At 41.8% G+C, this 18,070-nt stretch overlaps 1 protein-coding gene across 8 annotated transcripts in view; it reads right to left on the bottom strand.

The window, feature by feature from the left end:
* The window catches only part of FLT1 (fms related receptor tyrosine kinase 1), a 178,791-nt gene that overhangs the window by 125,824 nt on the left and 34,897 nt on the right, over positions 1–18,070 (bottom strand). For 5 of the 8 annotated variants that reach the window (XM_077868262.1, XM_077868260.1, XM_077868261.1 and 2 more), the window contains exon 4: positions 1,985–2,109. In XM_077868262.1, the coding sequence (XP_077724388.1) occupies positions 1,985–2,109 (125 nt within the window). Of the gene's footprint in view, positions 1–1,984; positions 2,110–2,489; positions 2,573–5,875; positions 6,150–18,070 lie in introns of those variants that run through there. The other 3 variants (XM_077868264.1, XM_077868265.1, XM_077868263.1) reach the window with 3 other exon arrangements.

Genomic DNA, 18,070 nt, shown 5'->3' with positions numbered 1-18,070 from the left:
GAGAAATACACTAAAGTTTCCTTAAAGGTTGCAGAGGAAGTTTCTCTTCCTCTTATCTACCCTCACTGCCACTACTAGTAGTTCATTGACAAAGAAACCTTGTTCTGAGCTGACGAGAGAGAAATTAGCAGAAGACCATGTAGCTCATCAGCTATGGTGGTGGCCACAAGTGTCACAAAGAGGCAGGCAGGGGAGCAGCCCTGAAAGGAAGGACTGTCTAGGAGGCTGCCTCCAGCTTATCACGGCTACGCCAACACTGGCATAGAGAAAGGAAAGGGAGGGGACAGCAGGTTAAAAGGAACAAGAAGAGAAGTGGAAGGGAAAGATCTTACAACTTCAGGGCAACTTACATACATAATAGAATAGTTTCCATATATATGTGGCAAACCCAAATCCCTATAAGAACACTATGGTTTTCTCTCCTCTCTCTTTCTCTTTCTCTTTCTCTCATGTGTGTTATAAATCTTAGGTAGAATAACAGAGAAAATAAGCTCCTCTCAGGTTTTTACATGGGGGAATTTGGGAAAGTTTCTTACAACAGACAAGTGATCTGCACTAGAGCAAAAAGGACGAGGAGCTTGCGTCAAACAGACAAGTCCACAGCCCCATGGTAGATTCCATATTACTCACACACAGTGATTATCATCTCAGACTCAGAGGAGTGGATACCATGCTTGATAATAAATATCACAATATCGAATCACATATTGGATATTAAACTGTTAGATAAATATAATAGATAACCCTTAATGGGGCTCAGCTTGTACAAAGAACTGCTCTAAAGGCTTTTATGTATCACCTCAGTTACTTCCTAACACCATGTGAGGTGGGTGCCACTGTAATCACTCCCATCTCTCCAATGTGGAAACTGAGGTGGAGGAAGTTTCGATAACTTGCCAGTTTATTCAGCAGGTTAAGTGGTAGGGTGAGAAGAACCCAGGCAGTGTGCTCTGTTCTTAACCACTGGTCTTTCTCCTGCCCAAAGTAAACCATTTGCAAAGGTGGTAAGGGCACAGAGGGAGAAATCAAGATACGGATTCCAATGCTCAGCATGGTCTGTGAGGTCCCCCACTCCCTCAGAACCTCAGTTTTTCCTTCCACCAATTGATTTAGACTCCCTTTGGAGTTTCCACCACTGAAATATACTGCTTCTATAAATACCAGCAGTGATACACAGATATCATGGGAGCTAAAACCTGTCACCAATGGACTATAGTGAGGGCTTAAATCGAATCAGTAATATAGGAAAGTGGAGAAGAAGACAGTAGACACCTCCATCATATTCCAGGACTCAGAGTCAACCAGTGATACTGAAAATCCAACTTGACTACTACCACCACTATGTGAGTACCTACAATGTGATGGGGGTGCTAGGTGCTGCCTTGGGACAGCCTTAACTTTTCCTCTTAAAGCTCAAGCTCTCAGGACTCACCACAGTTTTCCATTTGGGGAGTTCTTGTCCAATTCTTAACCCTAATCTGCTCCCAAACTCTTAGCATCAATGAATTAGCTGGAATGTCACATTTTAGGTTTTATCTTTATTAGATTCTACTCCAAATCTTTTTCTTTCTCACAACTCAAACTCAGGTGGTAGTTCCATATGCACTTGTCTCACAGTTCTGCCCTTAGCAAAAATTAGATTAACCAGTCTCTGACAAGCTATTAATTTGTATAAGCAACAGAATTGGTTTTTCTCACATCTGCAGACATTTGGTTTTGTGGCAATATATGAACATTTGCATGATTTTTGTTCATTATATCCACACAGATTTATGACCACAACATTGTCATGTTATTACATTTAAGTACATGCTTGAGGATGACTTCTAGCACTTATCCTTTATAGTAAAAGGATATCCGAGAAAAGTCCACTGAGCAGCCCAAGTGTCTGTAAGAAAATCATTCCAGGGAGATAAAAGGACTTAAAATGCATTGTGTTCACATGCAGTAAAGATATGCTGAAAGAGGCATTGCTTGGTTTTACCTTTTTTAAAGTAACAGTGATGTTAGGTGACGTGACCCGGCAGGGGATGACGATCTGCCTTCCTTCAGTCATATATATAATTTCGGGTATTTCACTGTGCATCTCTAAGAAAGGTCTACCTGTATCTGAATGAGAAGAAAATGAAAAATACATATATATACATATATATATGTATATATATATATATATAAATGATTGTATCAACAGCATCTAGACACCATAGCTAGGTGAGGGCAATAAGGTCACTGCCACAGGTCCCCCTTAATATAATCCACGAATTCACATTCTTGTCTCTGAATTTGGCCCTCTTTGTTTTTACCCAGAAATGCTTCTGTAATAAACCAAATTCCTTACTCAGGTCTTGACCTTGGGTCAGATTACCCCTGATGCCCAAAGATGCAACTGTGATGGGGGTGGGGAGGGAGGGTGGGTTTAGCTTACTACAGCCCAAAGCCATAAAAGTACATGGAGAAAGAAAGGAGAATATTCTGCATAAACTTCTTACCAGAGCCATGCTAAGTGCCTCAGGAAGCGCCCTCCAGAGCCTTTGTAAGGAGTCAAAGGGCCTTGGGTGCAATGGTCAGCTGACTTCGGAGCAGATAGAGTTAATGCAAAGGTGTCAAATTGGAGAGAAGATTAGCATTTGAATGATAGAAGCTTGACTTCAAGGTTTTCTAGACCTTTTCCAGCAGACTAATAATGAGTTAGAAGCTCTGAGCTGCTCAGGGCAAGGGGAATGGCTGGAGAAGCAGTGTTGAAGACTGCACTGATTTCCTAGGGCTATTAGATTTCTTTAGTATGCTCTATGTATCTACTAATAGCATGATATGTGCCATTGCATGAAAGAGGGCTTGAAAAGGCTTTAAATAATCACCAAGATAATACCCTTAAGAAGAATGGCATCTGGCCAAATCTCAGAAGCCAAAAGGATTCAAACCACCTGTTCAGCTTCTCTGTAGTTCCTCTGGGGACCAGAATGAGCAGCAGATCTTTTAGAAACATTCAGTCTCCCATGCCCTCACCCTCAGGAACCCACTGACATCTTCAGGATCACTGTGTTCCCATCTTCTGCCCTTGACTTCAGCCTTAAATGCCCAGATGGAAAGAAGTCTGACCTTAACTCTCTCCATCTGGACCGGAAAGACCCAGAGTCCCCTACCTGTTTGCTGCACTTTCAGAAGCTCCCTCATTCTGGACACTGAATGGAGAATGGAGACACAGAGCAGTAAGTAGGCAGTGGTTGCCTAGACTAGATGGTAGCTATTAAGTTGTTATGAGTTGAACTGTGTCTCCCCAAAAACAAAATGTGGAAGTCCTCCACCCCTAATACTTCAGAATGTGATCTCATTGAGTCAAATGGAGCCACTGCCTAAGGAATTATCGGTTAAGTAGGGTGGGCCTTACTGCAGCGTGACTGGTGCCCTTATAAGAAGATGGCCCCAGAGAGATGGGCATGTGGGGAAAACACATGTGAATGCACAGGGAAAGACTGAGCGATAAGGTGCAAGTGGGGGGGCTGCCAAGGATTGCCAGCAAATAGCACAGGTAGGAATTGGCATGGAGGGAGCCCCTTACAGGTTTTAGAAGTAGCATGGCCCCACTGACGCCTTTTTTTTTTTTTTTTTGATAGTCACACAAAGAGAGAGAGAGGCAGAGACACAGGCAGAGAGAGAAACAGGCTCCATGCACCGGGAGCCCGACGTGGGATTCGATCCTGGGTCTCCAGGATCGCGCCCTGGGCCAAAGGCAGGTGCCAAACCGCTGCGCCACCCAGGGATCCCCCCATTGACACCTTGATTTCAATCTCTAGTTTCCAGAATGTGAGACAATAAATTCCTGTAGTTTTAATCCAAAAAAAAGTACCATTAGTGTAGCCTGTTTAAGATGGAATCATTTGACACACACTCAACACTAGAAAGACTCTATTATCACAGCTAAGCTCATACACTCTAGATTTCTAAATAATTCCTCCCATCCTTGCTAGCCTTGCTAGGCTAGCCTCTTCCTTATACCCTCTCTCCGCCCCAGCCCACCTTAGGAGCTCTCCCCAAGCTCCCAACAATCTCCAATGACAACACTTCACACACTCTTCCCCTGAATTGGCAGGTTACTTCTCTGGCTACACACTGGCTGATGAACTCCTAGAGGAGAGGAAACAGATTGTTTTCATCTCGATCTGATGTGTATTAAATGAATGAATGAATAAGTGAATGAATGAACTAAGAAAATGAAGGAAGGACTAGCCAAGAACCCTGTCCTTATACAGATAAGACCGAAGTGTAAATACGTGAAATGATGTAAGCAGAGCCAGGCCCAGAGGCCGGTGTCTACTGATCTTCTTCCCCTGTACCACCCTCAGGGCTGGAGTCCTACCCACCCCACCAAGGGCTAGAGCTGGCAACTGCTCTTCAGAGACTTAGGCTGATTTTCACACATGCAGTGGGGAAAGGACTGAGAAGAGGACAATTGCCCAGGGGCAGGGCTGTGTGGGTAGGCTTAGGGACAAGGCGTTACAAGGCTGAGTCAGAGGGAGTCAGCAGACCATGGGGGTTCAGAGCTCACACTTTACAAACTGGGTTGGAATCCTGGCTCTGCCCCTTACTGGTTATGAGACCTCAGGCAAATCATTTTACTCTCTGTGCTTCATTTGCAAAATCTCCTTCAAAGGGCTATTATGAGGGTTACATGAAGGAATACATGTAAAGTGTTTAGAATGGAACCTAGCAGAGAGTTAATACTGCATAGGTGCTAGCTGTTACCTTTCTTATTATAATGCGAGATTTGAACTTATAGAGAGAGGGTATTAGGTATGAGAATCACAAATTATACCCATGATCTTAACTATAAAAGGTATAAATATATATTCAGGTATGGCATTAGAAAAAAAAAAAACAAACGAATACACTAAAATGTCTGAGTAGTGGCTTTGTTGTTATTTCTTATGTACCTTTTTATATATTTGTCAGATTTTCTAGAATGGTTATGTGTTATTTTATAACAACAGTTTGAATTGCTGAATTTAAGCCTCAGATGATAAAGCAGCATCCATTTTTACTTGAGGCAAATTACCAATTCTGCATCTGATTTACTTTAGTTTTGCCCAATAGAATGAGACACTAACACTGCACAGTTAATAGTTCTATGCCTATTAGGAGAACTCAGCAGGTATAGCAACATATGCAGAGAGGAAAAGTTAATTATACAGAGACAAAGATTCACTTATCAGCACAAAATTCCTCCCTTAAATAAAGTTGCTGAGCTAGACATTAAGGCAGAAACGATTGGGATTTGATCTTTCCTTTCCTTCCTCCTGTGAGTCTATATTTTTGTCTTCTTTGTGAGGCCCAAGGTAAACACAAACACCAGGAAATGGTTTAATTCATGTAACAAAACTGTAAATCCTTCACATTTAATTTACTGTCTCCTTAAGCAACTATTTGCAACAAAGGATGCTGGCATAAAAAGTTTGTGCAGGAAATAGTAAACATTAGTGTAGTCATTTCTAGGCTAATGAATGCCAATCCCAAATGAAAACAGAAGAGGTGAACTCAATGTGCCTTTGAATTTCTCCTTTCCCTGTATCATTTTGGATCTCCCCAACACTTGAATTTTACTACAACTATTGCCCTTTTACAAGCCAATACCAATATCAGCACTGGGCCCGCTGCAGTTCTGTTAAGAACTTCAATGAATTATGCCCAGCCCAACACAGTTCAAGATACATCATTTGTATCAAGTCAGCAGTGGCATTAAAATCCATTGCATTTGCAAATGAGCTTATGACTGGATACACACACACACACACACACGCACACACAAATATGCTCTGGGCTTATTAATAGTATACTTCCTCTACAATTTGTCTCAAGGAAGGGCTAAGAATGAACTTGCCTGACATATTATAATACAAACATTTTTTGTTTTGTAGGACCATAGATACAGAAGAGGTCACGGTTCCATTAATATCACCAGTAAAACCACTTACTACTCCCATAGGACACATTTGTCTTTGTCACAAAATTAAAAATGACTTCTGAACCCAGCCAGCACTGCAGAGTGGTTTCCTGAGACCAAATTGGCTGGTTGTTGAGTGAGGAAGAGGTGCTCCAAAGATTGTCGGTGTACTGGCAGCGCAGACACACTGTCACCAGGGACTCATGCCAACACACAGCTAGGCTGAGGTCACGCCACCCTCCCCTCTCTGAACTCATAGAGCTCAAAGCAGTGACAGGAAACTGGCACAGAATATGAGGTTTTCTCATCCAATCGGAGTATTGGGGCTATCCTCCTTCAGGACAAGTGGGCTCAGACGCAGGGAAAGATCAAACAGAGCCCCTTGCTCTGAGTGGTATTACATCTATTTTCTAAATGTGTTTTTTTCCTTTTGAAATCAGTACTCACTCTGGCACATTGAGGCACACAGACACAGAGGTCCCAGCGTGCCATTCTCATTCCACCCTATTGTCCCATCAGCATCACTTGGGGGTTCTTCCACTGCATTCAGAGCAAGTGAATGATCGAAAGAATTGGGGGAAGCTTTTCTGACTTGAAGAGGAGCTTAAGAGTAAACATCTTATTTCCTAACACCTTCCTATTCCTCTGATTTTAACACAATTTTTCCTGATTTCCTTTTCCCTTTAATTTTCATTTCTTACCTCTAAGTCTGGGTCATGAGGACTCCTTGTTATTTTAAGGAGGATGTGATTTAAATTGATGAAGTGAAGAGGATGAACCAATCGCATGGAAGGGTTCTATCTAGATACAAGAGTTTTCACATCACACAGGTCTTCATGTTGGGAACCATACTTAGCATTCAAGTATGTTGGTTAATTGGTAAAGTATTTCATTGAAAGATGAAGGGGAAAGAAAAAGGAAAAGAGGTAATTTCTTCCCTGATTTACAGTGCCCATCAAAGCCTTTGAAAATTAAAAGCAGAGCTTTGGAGCACCCATAAGGAAGCTGAAGTAGCTATACTAATATTAGATAAAATAGACTCTAAAACAAGAAATGTGACTAGAGATTAAGAGGGACATTTTGTAAGAATAGGGTCAATCTGGGGATCCCTGGGTGGCTCAGAGGTTTAGCGCCTGCCTTCGGCCCAGGGCGTGGTCCTGGAAGCCTGGGATCTGGTCCCACATGGGGCTCCCTGTGTGGAGCCTGCTTCTCCCTCTGCCTACGTCTCTGCCTCTCTCTCTCTCTCTCTCTGCATCTCTCATGAGTAAATAAATAAAATCTTAAAAAAAAAAAAAGGAATAGGGTCAATCCATCACAAAGATACATTATAAACATCTGCAACTACCAACAGAGTAGCAATACATGAGGCAAAAATTGACAGGAATGAGGACACACAGAGACCATTCAACAATCATGGATGAAGATTTCAATAGAACAACTAGACAGAAAATCAAAAGGGAAACAGAAGGTTTCAACAACACTAATAACCAGCTAGGCCCAACAGGCAGGCATCTATAAGAGACCTCAGCCATCACAGCTGGATATACATTCCTCTCAAGTGCATGTGGAACATTCTCTAGCATAAACTATATGCCAGGCCAAGAAACAAACATCAAGAAATTTCAAAGGAGGGATCCCTGGGTGGCGCAGCGGTTTGGTGCCTGCCTTTGGCCCAGGGCGCGATCCTGGAGACCCGGGATCGAATCCCACGTCGGGCTCCCAGTGTATGGAGCCTGCTTCTCCCTCTGCCTATGTCTCTGCCTCTCTCTCTCTCTCTCTCTCTCTCTCTGTGTGACTATCATAAATAAATAAAGAATTTAAAAAAAAAAAAAGAAATTTCAAAGGATAGAAATATTACAAAGTATGTTCTCTGACTACAGTGGAATGAAAACAGAAATCAGTAACAGTAAGAAATGTGGGAGGCTCACCTATTAAACAACACCCTCCTAACTAGTGAGTGAAGCAAAGAAGAGAATCAAAAGTGAAATGAGAAAACAGATGAATGAAAATGAAGATGTCACATTCTACAACTTATGGGATGGAGCTAAAATTTATAGCTGTGTAGAGGGAAGTTTAAGCTGTATGCCTACTTTGAAAAAGGAGAGAGAGCTCAAATCAATAACCCACTCTTCCACCTTAGAAACCTAGGGAAAGAAGAGCAAACTAAACCTAAAGGAAGCAGAAGGGAGGAAAGAATGAAGATTACAGTAGAAATTGATGAAATAGAGAACAGAAAAACAATAGAGAAAAATCTGTGAATCCAAGAAGAGTTAGTTCTTTGAAAAGATGAACAAATTGGATGGGGTGACTCCGATGGTTAAGTGTCTGCCTTGGGTTCAGGTCATGATTTGGGGGTTTTGGGATTGAGCTGGGCATCAGGCTTCCTTCTCAGTGGGGAGTCTGCTTCTCCCTCTCCTTCTGCCCTGCCCCCCACTCCATTTGTGCTTGCTCACTTGCTCTCTCATGTGCTCTCTCTCAAATAAATAAAATCTTTAAAAAAAAAAAATAAGATTTTATTTACTTGAAAGAGAGAGAGACAGAGCATGATCAGAGAGGAAACAGAGGGAGAGGGAGAGGGAGAAGCACACTCCCCATGGGGAGCCTGACGTAGGGGCTCAATCCCAGGATCCTGGGATCACCACCTGAGCCAAAGGCAGAGGCTTAACCAAGTGAGCCACCCAGGTGCCCCAACAAATAAAAATCTTAAAAAAAAAAAAAAAAAAAAGATGAACAAATTGGAAAACCTTTAAACAGACAAGCCAAGAAAAGAAAAAAAGAGAAGACAAATTAATAAATCAGAGATGAAAGAGCAGACATTACTACCAGTATTTCTAAACAAAAAGCATTATTTAAAAAAAAGCATTATAAAGAAATATTGTAATTGTAGATCAATAAGTTAGACAACATGAAATTGACAGCTTCCTAGAAAGACCTAAACTACCAAAACTAACTCAACAAGAAACAGACAACACAAATAGACCTATAATAAAGAGACCGATTTAGTAACTAAAACACTACCCACAACGTAAAGCCCAGGCCCCGACGGCCAGTGAATTCTATCAAACATTTAAATGACTAATATGAATTATTCAAAAACTGTTCTAAAACAGAAGGGAGGGGATCCCTGGGTGGCTCAGCGGTTTGACGCCTGCCTTCGGCCTAGGGTGTGATCCTGGAGTCCCGGGATCAAGTCCCACATCAGGCTTCCTGCATGGAGCCTGCTTCTCCTCTGTCTGTGTCTCTGCCTCTCTCTCTCTCTCTCTCTCTCTCTGTCTCTCATGAATAAATAAATAAAATCTTTAAAATAAAATAAAATAAAATAAAATAAAATAAAATAAAATAAAATAAAATAAAATAAAAAAAACAGAAGGGAAACTTCCCAATTCATTCTGAGGGCACTGTTACCCTGATACCAAAACCAAAGACAACACAAGGAAACCACAGATCATTATCTTTGTGAGTATGGATACAAAAAAGCTCAACAAAACATTAGCAAACTGAATACATATAAAAAATGATACACCATGACCAAGTGGGATTTGTTCCAGGAATGCAAGATTGATTTAACATCCAAAAAGATCAATGTCATTAATATACCATATCAATAGAATACAAATCAAAAGGCACACAGTCATTTCAATAGATACAGTAAAAGCATTTAATAAAATCCAAACCTCTTTCATGATAACGATATTCAACAAACTTGTAATAGAAGGGAACTTCAGGGATCCCTGGGTGGCGCAGCGGTTTGGCACCTGCCTTTGGCCCAGGGCGCGATCCTGGAGACCCAGGATCGAATCCCATGTCGGGCTCCCTGCATGGAGCCTGCTTCTCCCTCTGCCTGTGTCTCTGCCTCTCTCTCTCTCTCTGTGACTATCATTAAAAAAAAAAAAAAAAAATGTTTAAATAAAAAAAATAAAAAAAGAAGGGAACTTCCTCAACCTCTTAAGGACATCTACAAAAATAAAAACCCCTTAAGAGGGACCCCTGGGTGGCGCAGCGGTTTGGCGCCTGCCTTTGGCCCAGGGCGCGATCCTGGAGACCCGGGATCGAATCCCACATCGGGCTCCCGGTGCGTGGAGCCTGCTTCTCCCTCTGCCTGTGTCTCTGCCTCTTTCTCTGTCTGTGACTATCATAAATAAAAAAAAAAAAAAAAAAAAAAAAAACAAACCCTTAAAAGCTAATGTCATATTAATGATGAAATGCTAGATGCTTTCCCTTTAAGATTGAGAACGAGACAAGGTCAGCCACTCTCACTACCCCTATTGGACATTACACTAGAGGCTTAATAGCTATCATGAATAATGCAATAAACATTCTAGCCAGCACAATTAGGCAAAAAAAAGAAATCCAGATTTGAAAAGAAAAGGTAAAATTTTCTCTATTTTCAGATGACACAATCTTGTATACAGAAAATCCTAAGGAATTCACTAAAAAAAATTATTAGAATTAGTAAGTAAATTCAATAAGATTGTGGGACCCAAGAACAACATACAAAAGTGAATTATATCTCTACATACTTGCAATAAACAATTGGAAAATGAAATTAAGAAAACAATTCTACTTATAACAGCTTCAAAAAGAATAAAGTACTTAGGAATATATTTAACATAAGAAGTATAAAACTTATACTTGAAAACTACAAAAATATGGTGGGAAGAAATTTAAAGACATAAACAAATGAAAAAACATCCCATGTTCATGGATTGAAGACTTGATACTGTTAAGATGGCAGTATCCATCTTAACAGATGGAGTATTACTCCACAAAATAATCTATAGCTTCCCCATGTCAGGCTCCCTGCATAGAGCCTGCTTCTCCCTCTGCCTGTGTCTGTGCTTCTCTCTCTCTCTGTGTCTCTCATGAATAAATAAATTATATCTTTAAAAAAAAAGTAGACATTTATATGTATCTATAACATATATCTAGATGATATTAAATATATTTAAATATATAAGATATAGTAATATATAATATTAGCGATAAAAACTTGAAGTACTCTTATAACTCAATAACAAAGAAAAATAGCCAAATTAAAAACTGGAAAAAGGCTTTGAATAGACCTTTCTCCAAAGAAGATATATAAATGGCCAATAAACGCATGAATAGATGCTCAACATCACGCGTCATCAGGGAAATACAAACAGACACTACGGGATCCCTGGGTGGCGCAGTGGTTTGGCGCCTGCCTTTGGCCCAGGGCGCGATCCTGGAGACCCGGGATCGAATCCCACGTCAGGCTCCCGGTGCATGGAGCCTGCTTCTCCCTCTGCCTGTGTCTCTGCCTCTCTCTCTCTCTCTCTCTGTGACTATCATAAATAAATAAAAATTAAAAAAAAAAAAAAAAAAAACAGACACTACAACTGATACCACTTCACACTCAACTGGATGGCTATCATAATAGTTTTTTAAAAACCTACAATAACAAGTACTGGCAAGGATTTGGAAAAATTGCAACCCTCATACCCTGTTGATGGGAATGTTAAATGGTGCAACCAATTTGGAAAACAATCTGGCATTTTTTCCAATAGTTAAACATTGCATTACCAAATGACCCAGCAATTCCTCCCCTAGGTATCGACCCAAGAAAATGAAGACTTAGGTCCACACAAAAACTTGTATATGAATGTCATAGCCAAAAGAGGGTAACAACTCAAATGGCCACCTACTGATAAATGGATACCTAAAGTGTGGTGGATCCATACCGTGGAATATCATCCGGTAACAAAAAGAAATAAAGTGCTCACACATGGTACAACACAACATGGATGAACTCTAAAACATGCTGAGTGAAAAAAGCCAGCATATACTTACATATTTAATAATAAAATACCATAGATTTTATTCTATTTATATGAAATATCCTGAAAGGCAAATCTATAGGAACAGAAAATTTATTAGTGGTGGCTTTGGGCTGGGAGGTAAGGACAGAAAAGGGGTGATAGCTAAATTGTACAGGGGTTCTTTTTGAGATAATGAAAAGTCCTAAAACCGATGGTGTCAGTGGCTACATATATCTGTCAATATGCTGCAAACTAGGGATGCCTGTGTGACTCAGTGGTTGAGAATCTGCCTTTGGCTAGGTCATGATCCCGGGGTCCTGAGACTGAGTCTGCATCAGGCTACCTGGAGGGAGCCTACTTCTCCCTCTACCTATGTCTCTGCCTCTCTTTCTGTGTCTCTCATGAATAAATAAATAAAATCTTAAAAAAAAAATACATGCTGAAAACAATTAAATTGTACACTTTTAAATGGGTGAATTGTATGGTATGTGAATTAGATTCCAAAAAACTTACTTTGAAAAAAACTAGAACTTTGGACTCTTTCTCAGAAACAGTGAGACACTGTTTTTTGAGCCAGAATAGTTCCTGGAGATCATCCAGTGCAAACTCTTCATGTTATGGGTCTTTGCAACCTTTTTCTCCCGCTCCCCTTTGCATCCAGGTGGGCTATTCGTGAAAAATTGAATTTTCCCCTGTGACATAGTCATTCTGACTGTAAATATGACTGTAAATATGTCCTGTTCTCCTTAGCAGCTCCAGGTCAGCAGAGAACACAGTGAAACATCTCTGTCTTCATTTAGAGAAGTCACTTGACTAATGTGTCTGAGGATGACAGTCTACACAGAGTATACAATTAAGTATTTCCTAGGGAGTTATCCTGATTTTCCAAATGAGTATCATTTGTTTACCTTACCTGTAGTTTACCATCAACCCTAAAGATATAACTCAGTTACCGCTAGCGGTAGATCAGTATCCAGATTCAAAAGTGAGAAAAATCCTGGAGAAGCTGACGTAGGAATATCAGCTACCAGCTTGTGCCATCTAGATACATACTATACACAAATGCTTCTGCTAGAGCAAAGCAAATAGAGAAAGGTCATTGTGTCCCAGACTGAAGATGCTATCCTAAAATTAAAATTGTTTATTTTATTTTTAAAAGGATTTTATTTATTGACTGATGAAAGACACAGAGAGCCAGAGACACAGGCAGAAGGAGAAGCAGGCTCCTGCTCCCAGGACCCTGGGATCATGACCTGAGCCAAAGGCAGATGCTCAACCACTGAGCCTCCTAGGTGTTCCTAAATGTTGCCTTAAAGGAAAGGAACATCATTTAAAAAAATTCCAGCTAAGATCTAAATAAGTTAGTTGAAGATATAAAGAGTGGAGTGCTGAGTAGATGGTGAGTTTGACCCTAAGACCCAGGAAGGCAGAGAAGGTGTCAGATGTTCTGTATGCCCTGGAACCTCGCTGACTGGGGTGTTTACGCAAAGCTCCTTAGATGAATGACCTCAGTCAGCTCTTCATCTTGATCAACTGAAGCATCTCAGAAAGAGAAAGGAAAAAAGGAAGGTAGGAAAGAAGGTAGGAAGGAAGAGAGGAAGGGTGGGAAAGGAATGAGGAAGAATGGATGGAAGGAAGGAAAGACAGATGGAAAGATGGAAGAAAGGAAAAACAGAGGGAGGAAGGAAAGAAGGAAACGAAGCAGAAATAAAGGAGAAAGGAGAGGAAGAAGCAAGGAGCTCTGAAGGACTACTGTAACTCTTTCTTCTACTGCCAAGATTTTGGCCATGTCCCAAGTCCTATTATTCACAGTTCTGCCTCTGAATCATCAAATTGTAAAACTGTTAGGAAGTTTCTAAGATATCCTAACACTGCCTCTCATGTTACAGAAGAGGACACTGAGGTCCAGAGAGAAGGCACAGGAATAATTATGAATGGCTGAGCCAAAACTGAATTCAGGTTTCCTGCTTCTAGACCATTCTCTTTCCACCACACCAAAATCTGGCCCCAACCCTCCTGAACAACTTGGAAGCAAAACCACCTTCAAATATCCACCCCAGTGGGAGGAAAAATGGTGGCACAGAGATAGGGGTAGCATGAATCTCCTGGCAGAACTTGGAAATCCAAAACAACAGACTGATAAGAAATTCTCACTATTAAAATCAAGCTTGGGGCAGCCCCGGTGGCTCAGCGGTTTAGCGCCGCCTTCAGCCCCAGGTGTGATCCTGGGGACCCGGGATCGAGTCCCACGTTGGGCTCCCTGCATCTCCCTCTGCCTGTGTCTCTGCCTCTCTCTCTCTCTGTGTGCCTCTCATGAATAAATAAATAGAATCTTAAAAAAAAAAAAAAATCAAGCTTGGCCCTGTTATCAAGTGCCAGTGCTCCCTTGGTGGCCTCTGTGTCAGCCCCCTCCTAACCAAGAGCAGTCAAACCAGAGAAAGCCCTGTTTTATGAAGACTTTCATGGAGGAATTTCTTCAAAGGGCACAATGGGCAAGCACAGGGGGAGCTCGGTCACACTCCTCTCTAGCAGGGTCACAGGTCCTCCGAGGGAGCAGCTACCAGGCAAAACATTCCTTCCATGGTCATGGGCATGGGGAGCTGGGAGCCAGGACTCTGGTCAGGTCCTCCACTGATGACTTGTGCTACCATGCGACTCTCTGGGGCTCAGCTTCCTCAACCAGAAAGTGCAGTGAGTACATTCCTATTCCCAAACTTATGATTTGCCATTCATTCCCTTGAAATGTTCACACTGGGTGTGGCACACTGATATCCCTGGGCGGGCTGGCGAGGAAGGCAAATGAGTGGAGTAGCAGGATGAGAGAAAGCTGGCAGTTTGAGAGTATGGGAGCCTGGTCTGAAAGAGGTAGTCCTCACTTGTGGCCGCCAGTTGTTGCCAAGTGGAATAAAAGCCAGTATGGCTAATTTCCAGTTTTTAAAGATAAGTAGGGAATCAGGTTTTTATGTGAACTCCTCCAATTATTAAATATTGGCAGCCAAAAGCACTCTGCCTGCCAATCAAAACGTATGTCAGCTGAATCTGGCCCACACACTTCCAGTTTGCAAGCCTGCACCACACGCCACCTGCCCCCACTCCGTTCATACTGCACACGGAGCTCCAAAGGGGGTGGGGCGGAAGCCCTGGCAAGACCATGTTCGATGGGGACTTCGGGAGTCGCCTAGATCTGGGTCCAAAGTTTGAGTTGGCCACTTACAAAGTATGCAACCTCAAGCACTATATCGAATTTATCCTTTTCCGTAAAAGGAGACTTACACTGGAATTTATTCCATTGTGTTATCAGGATGAAATGAGATGATATAGGTAATGAACCTGGGCCAGATATCAATAAATGACAGCGACACACACCAAGTCCTAAACAAATCTCGACAGTGGGAAGACCTAGAGGCATCATCTCATCCAGACCCACCAACTGATCCCCTGTCCTGTGTTTGAATACCTAGACACACGAATGCAGCATGTCCCAAGACAGTTCATTTTGGATAGTTTAGATGTTAGAAAGTGTTTCCTTAGGTCAAACTGAAGGCTGCCTGTCTTTTTTTCATTCTTAGATGGCAAAACTGCCATCTAGGTTCATAAAGTCAAAGAAGCTTAGTCTCTTTTTCATTTAAGAAAACTTTGAAGGAGACCATTAATATAGGTCTCCCGTTTTCCCACCCCATTCTTCTTTAAACATTTCTATTCCTTTCTTTAGTTGTTCCTTGCCAATGAGGATAATAAAGTCATCCACTTATTTGCAGCTCACAACCACAGGAGGCAGATGCCCATTTTACAGAAAGGGAAAATAAAGTTTAGACGGGTGAAGCAATTTGCTTGGAATTCCCATTTTCATCTTCTTGAAGTGTGGACTAAATGGTAAGGCTGGCACCATCTTTATTGTGAATGCTACGTATTTATTAATGCAGTCCAAGATCGGATTCATTGCCTTGGCCAATGTGGAGTCTATCACACGTGGGCTCTCTCAGCCACAGCCTCCCCTGGATGGTCCCAGGGCAGTTAGTGGGTTTTGCAAGCCACACATAGTCCTTTAACTTATTTCTGTCAAATCTCCTTTTTTGTTAATCCCAGTTCACTGTTCTAAGGCAGTCTGAAACTTTTTGGATCATGATTCTGCCACATGACAGGTGAGTCCTGCCCCTAGATTTTGCTCACTTACTCAGCATGCCCTGAATTTCCTCATCAAAGTCCAGGAGATGAGGTAAGGCTAACCTAGCTGAAAAATCCTATGTTTCTTTCATTTAGCAAACATTCTTGAGTACCTCCTATGTATGGGCCCCTGTGCTGGGTGCTGAGGTAGCAGAGTGAGAAAGGCACAGGGGGTAGGTGAGAGCAGCGGAGAAAGGTAAACAGAGTAGGGCAGCAGCAGGAGCACCAAACCTAGTTTAGGGGAATCTGGGGAGGTGCCCAGAAGGGGTGATGTTTAACTTGAGGCCTGAAAATAAAGAGTAAGCTGGTGAGGAAGAGCTGGATGGAAGTGTGGGGAAGGGGCAAGTGTCCCAGGCAAAGGTCCCTAGTCTACGTTCCTCTTACTGCTCTTTCCCATAGTGCTTTACTATTGGCTCATTGTAACAGATTTCGTTGGCCTGAACAATCATGGGCCCCTTGAGAGGGGGTTAAGGGTATCATCTTTGTAACTTCTATTCTGCCCAGCACGGTGCCTTTCAGGCAAAGTGATTACTGCTGACTGATCCTCCTAAGTACAGGCACAGAGCTATGCCCTATTGTCTCATTTGATCCCCTGACAACCCTCAGATGCAGTCCTCTTCTCATTTCACAGGTGAGGAAGCCAGGGCTCTGAAGCTGATCGTTTTAATGAGCATAGCAGCCAGCCCAGTAAACACAGTGCATATGACAAGCCAAACACTAAAACTAAACGTTTCACAGGTATGAACTGTTAGAGGTGGGGAAGAGCAAAAACTTTGTTGTCCTCTCTACTGTGCACTTGTTCCGGGACCACTTATGTGAGCAAAATACTTAACCTTTCTGTGAAGTAGAGGTAAAATGACAGCATTATTCAGAGGGCTGTGGAGGAAATGAAAACCATCATGTTATGCACAGTGCTCACGGTGGTGTTCAGTGTTAACCATTATTCTTCCTAAGGAATTTGTACGAAGTCAAAGATCTAACATGTATCAGAACAGGGATTTAAACCTAATCTGAACCAGATCGTGCGGTTTCAACTACGGTTCACTGGTTGACATCTGATGAGGGAAGGCAGGGTGTTTACGGATGTAGTAAGTCACCAATGTTGAGTAGAGCAGTCTCTGAGCCAAGATGATGCCAAGGCAACCCAGCAAATTGCAGCAGATGACAAAACAATGAATACTTTAAATAGAATAGCAGGGGAAAACTTAAGAGTATTAGAACTGCAAGGACCATAAAGATCAAAACAGATCTTTTCTGGGTCTCCAGGCAGAGCAGGCATTTCATTATCATTGTTAAAGAAAGTTACAAAATGTCAGAAACTTAAGCCTTTTCAGCTTAAGGAGATTTCTCCTGAAAAAGTCCCTTGCTCGTTCTTCCTATACGATGATGTAAAGGAGCTTTTTAAAAATCTTCAAAACCATAAAATTTTGAAGTAACATTTTTCACATTTCTTGATTGTAGAAGGAAAGAGAGGGCGTGGTCAATTTTATTGCCTTTGGACTTCACTGCCATCTTGAGATTTCATGAGTGTACCTCAATTGTTAACTTCTCAAAGTCTTAGGTTGCATTTAAATGGCTCACTCAAGGCTATGTTCATTCTGATTATTTTTTAGTATTTATGTAGTTGTACTCGATGCCTTGTGATATACAATTGTATAGCAAAGCTTAGCCAGCTGGCAAACTCAAATTTTCTGATAGGGAGCCTAGGGAGCGTCAGAAAATGCTCCTTCTGAAGGAAGAACCGAACATTTGGCAGATACCATCAAGTGCTAAGGTGGAATTCCTAGGAATACACTAGGTGAACAGAGGTCTGGAGCAGGTGCCAAGGAAAGAAGATGCAATGCTCCTCACTGTCCACAAATCTACTGACAGGAGTGGCTTCCACCCCAATAACACGTAAGCATTTTCTATGGCCAAAGACACGTGGTGCCTAATGACAAAAATGTTTCTAAAAAGAAAATCGGAAATGGCAGGACTTGAAGATACCAAAAAGGACTTCTATCAAATTTTCAGAGCTGGAAAGGAGAATGGATAAGAATAAAGTTACTGTTCTCTAAACTCTCACCATGTGGTCCTAATCAGCTGCCCCCAGTGACTACAGAATGGATAATCTCCCTCATGCTTGCACCCTAGAGGGAGTCCATAGCTGGGAGGTAGAGGGGTCTGTTTCCCAAGGAAAAAAATC

This window comes from Canis aureus, chromosome 24 (genome assembly GCF_053574225.1).
Source record: "Canis aureus isolate CA01 chromosome 24, VMU_Caureus_v.1.0, whole genome shotgun sequence".
NCBI lineage: Eukaryota > Metazoa > Chordata > Mammalia > Carnivora > Canidae > Canis > Canis aureus.
The sequence above is the reverse complement of the archived record's forward strand: the minus strand, read 5'-3'. Positions and strand labels throughout refer to the sequence as shown.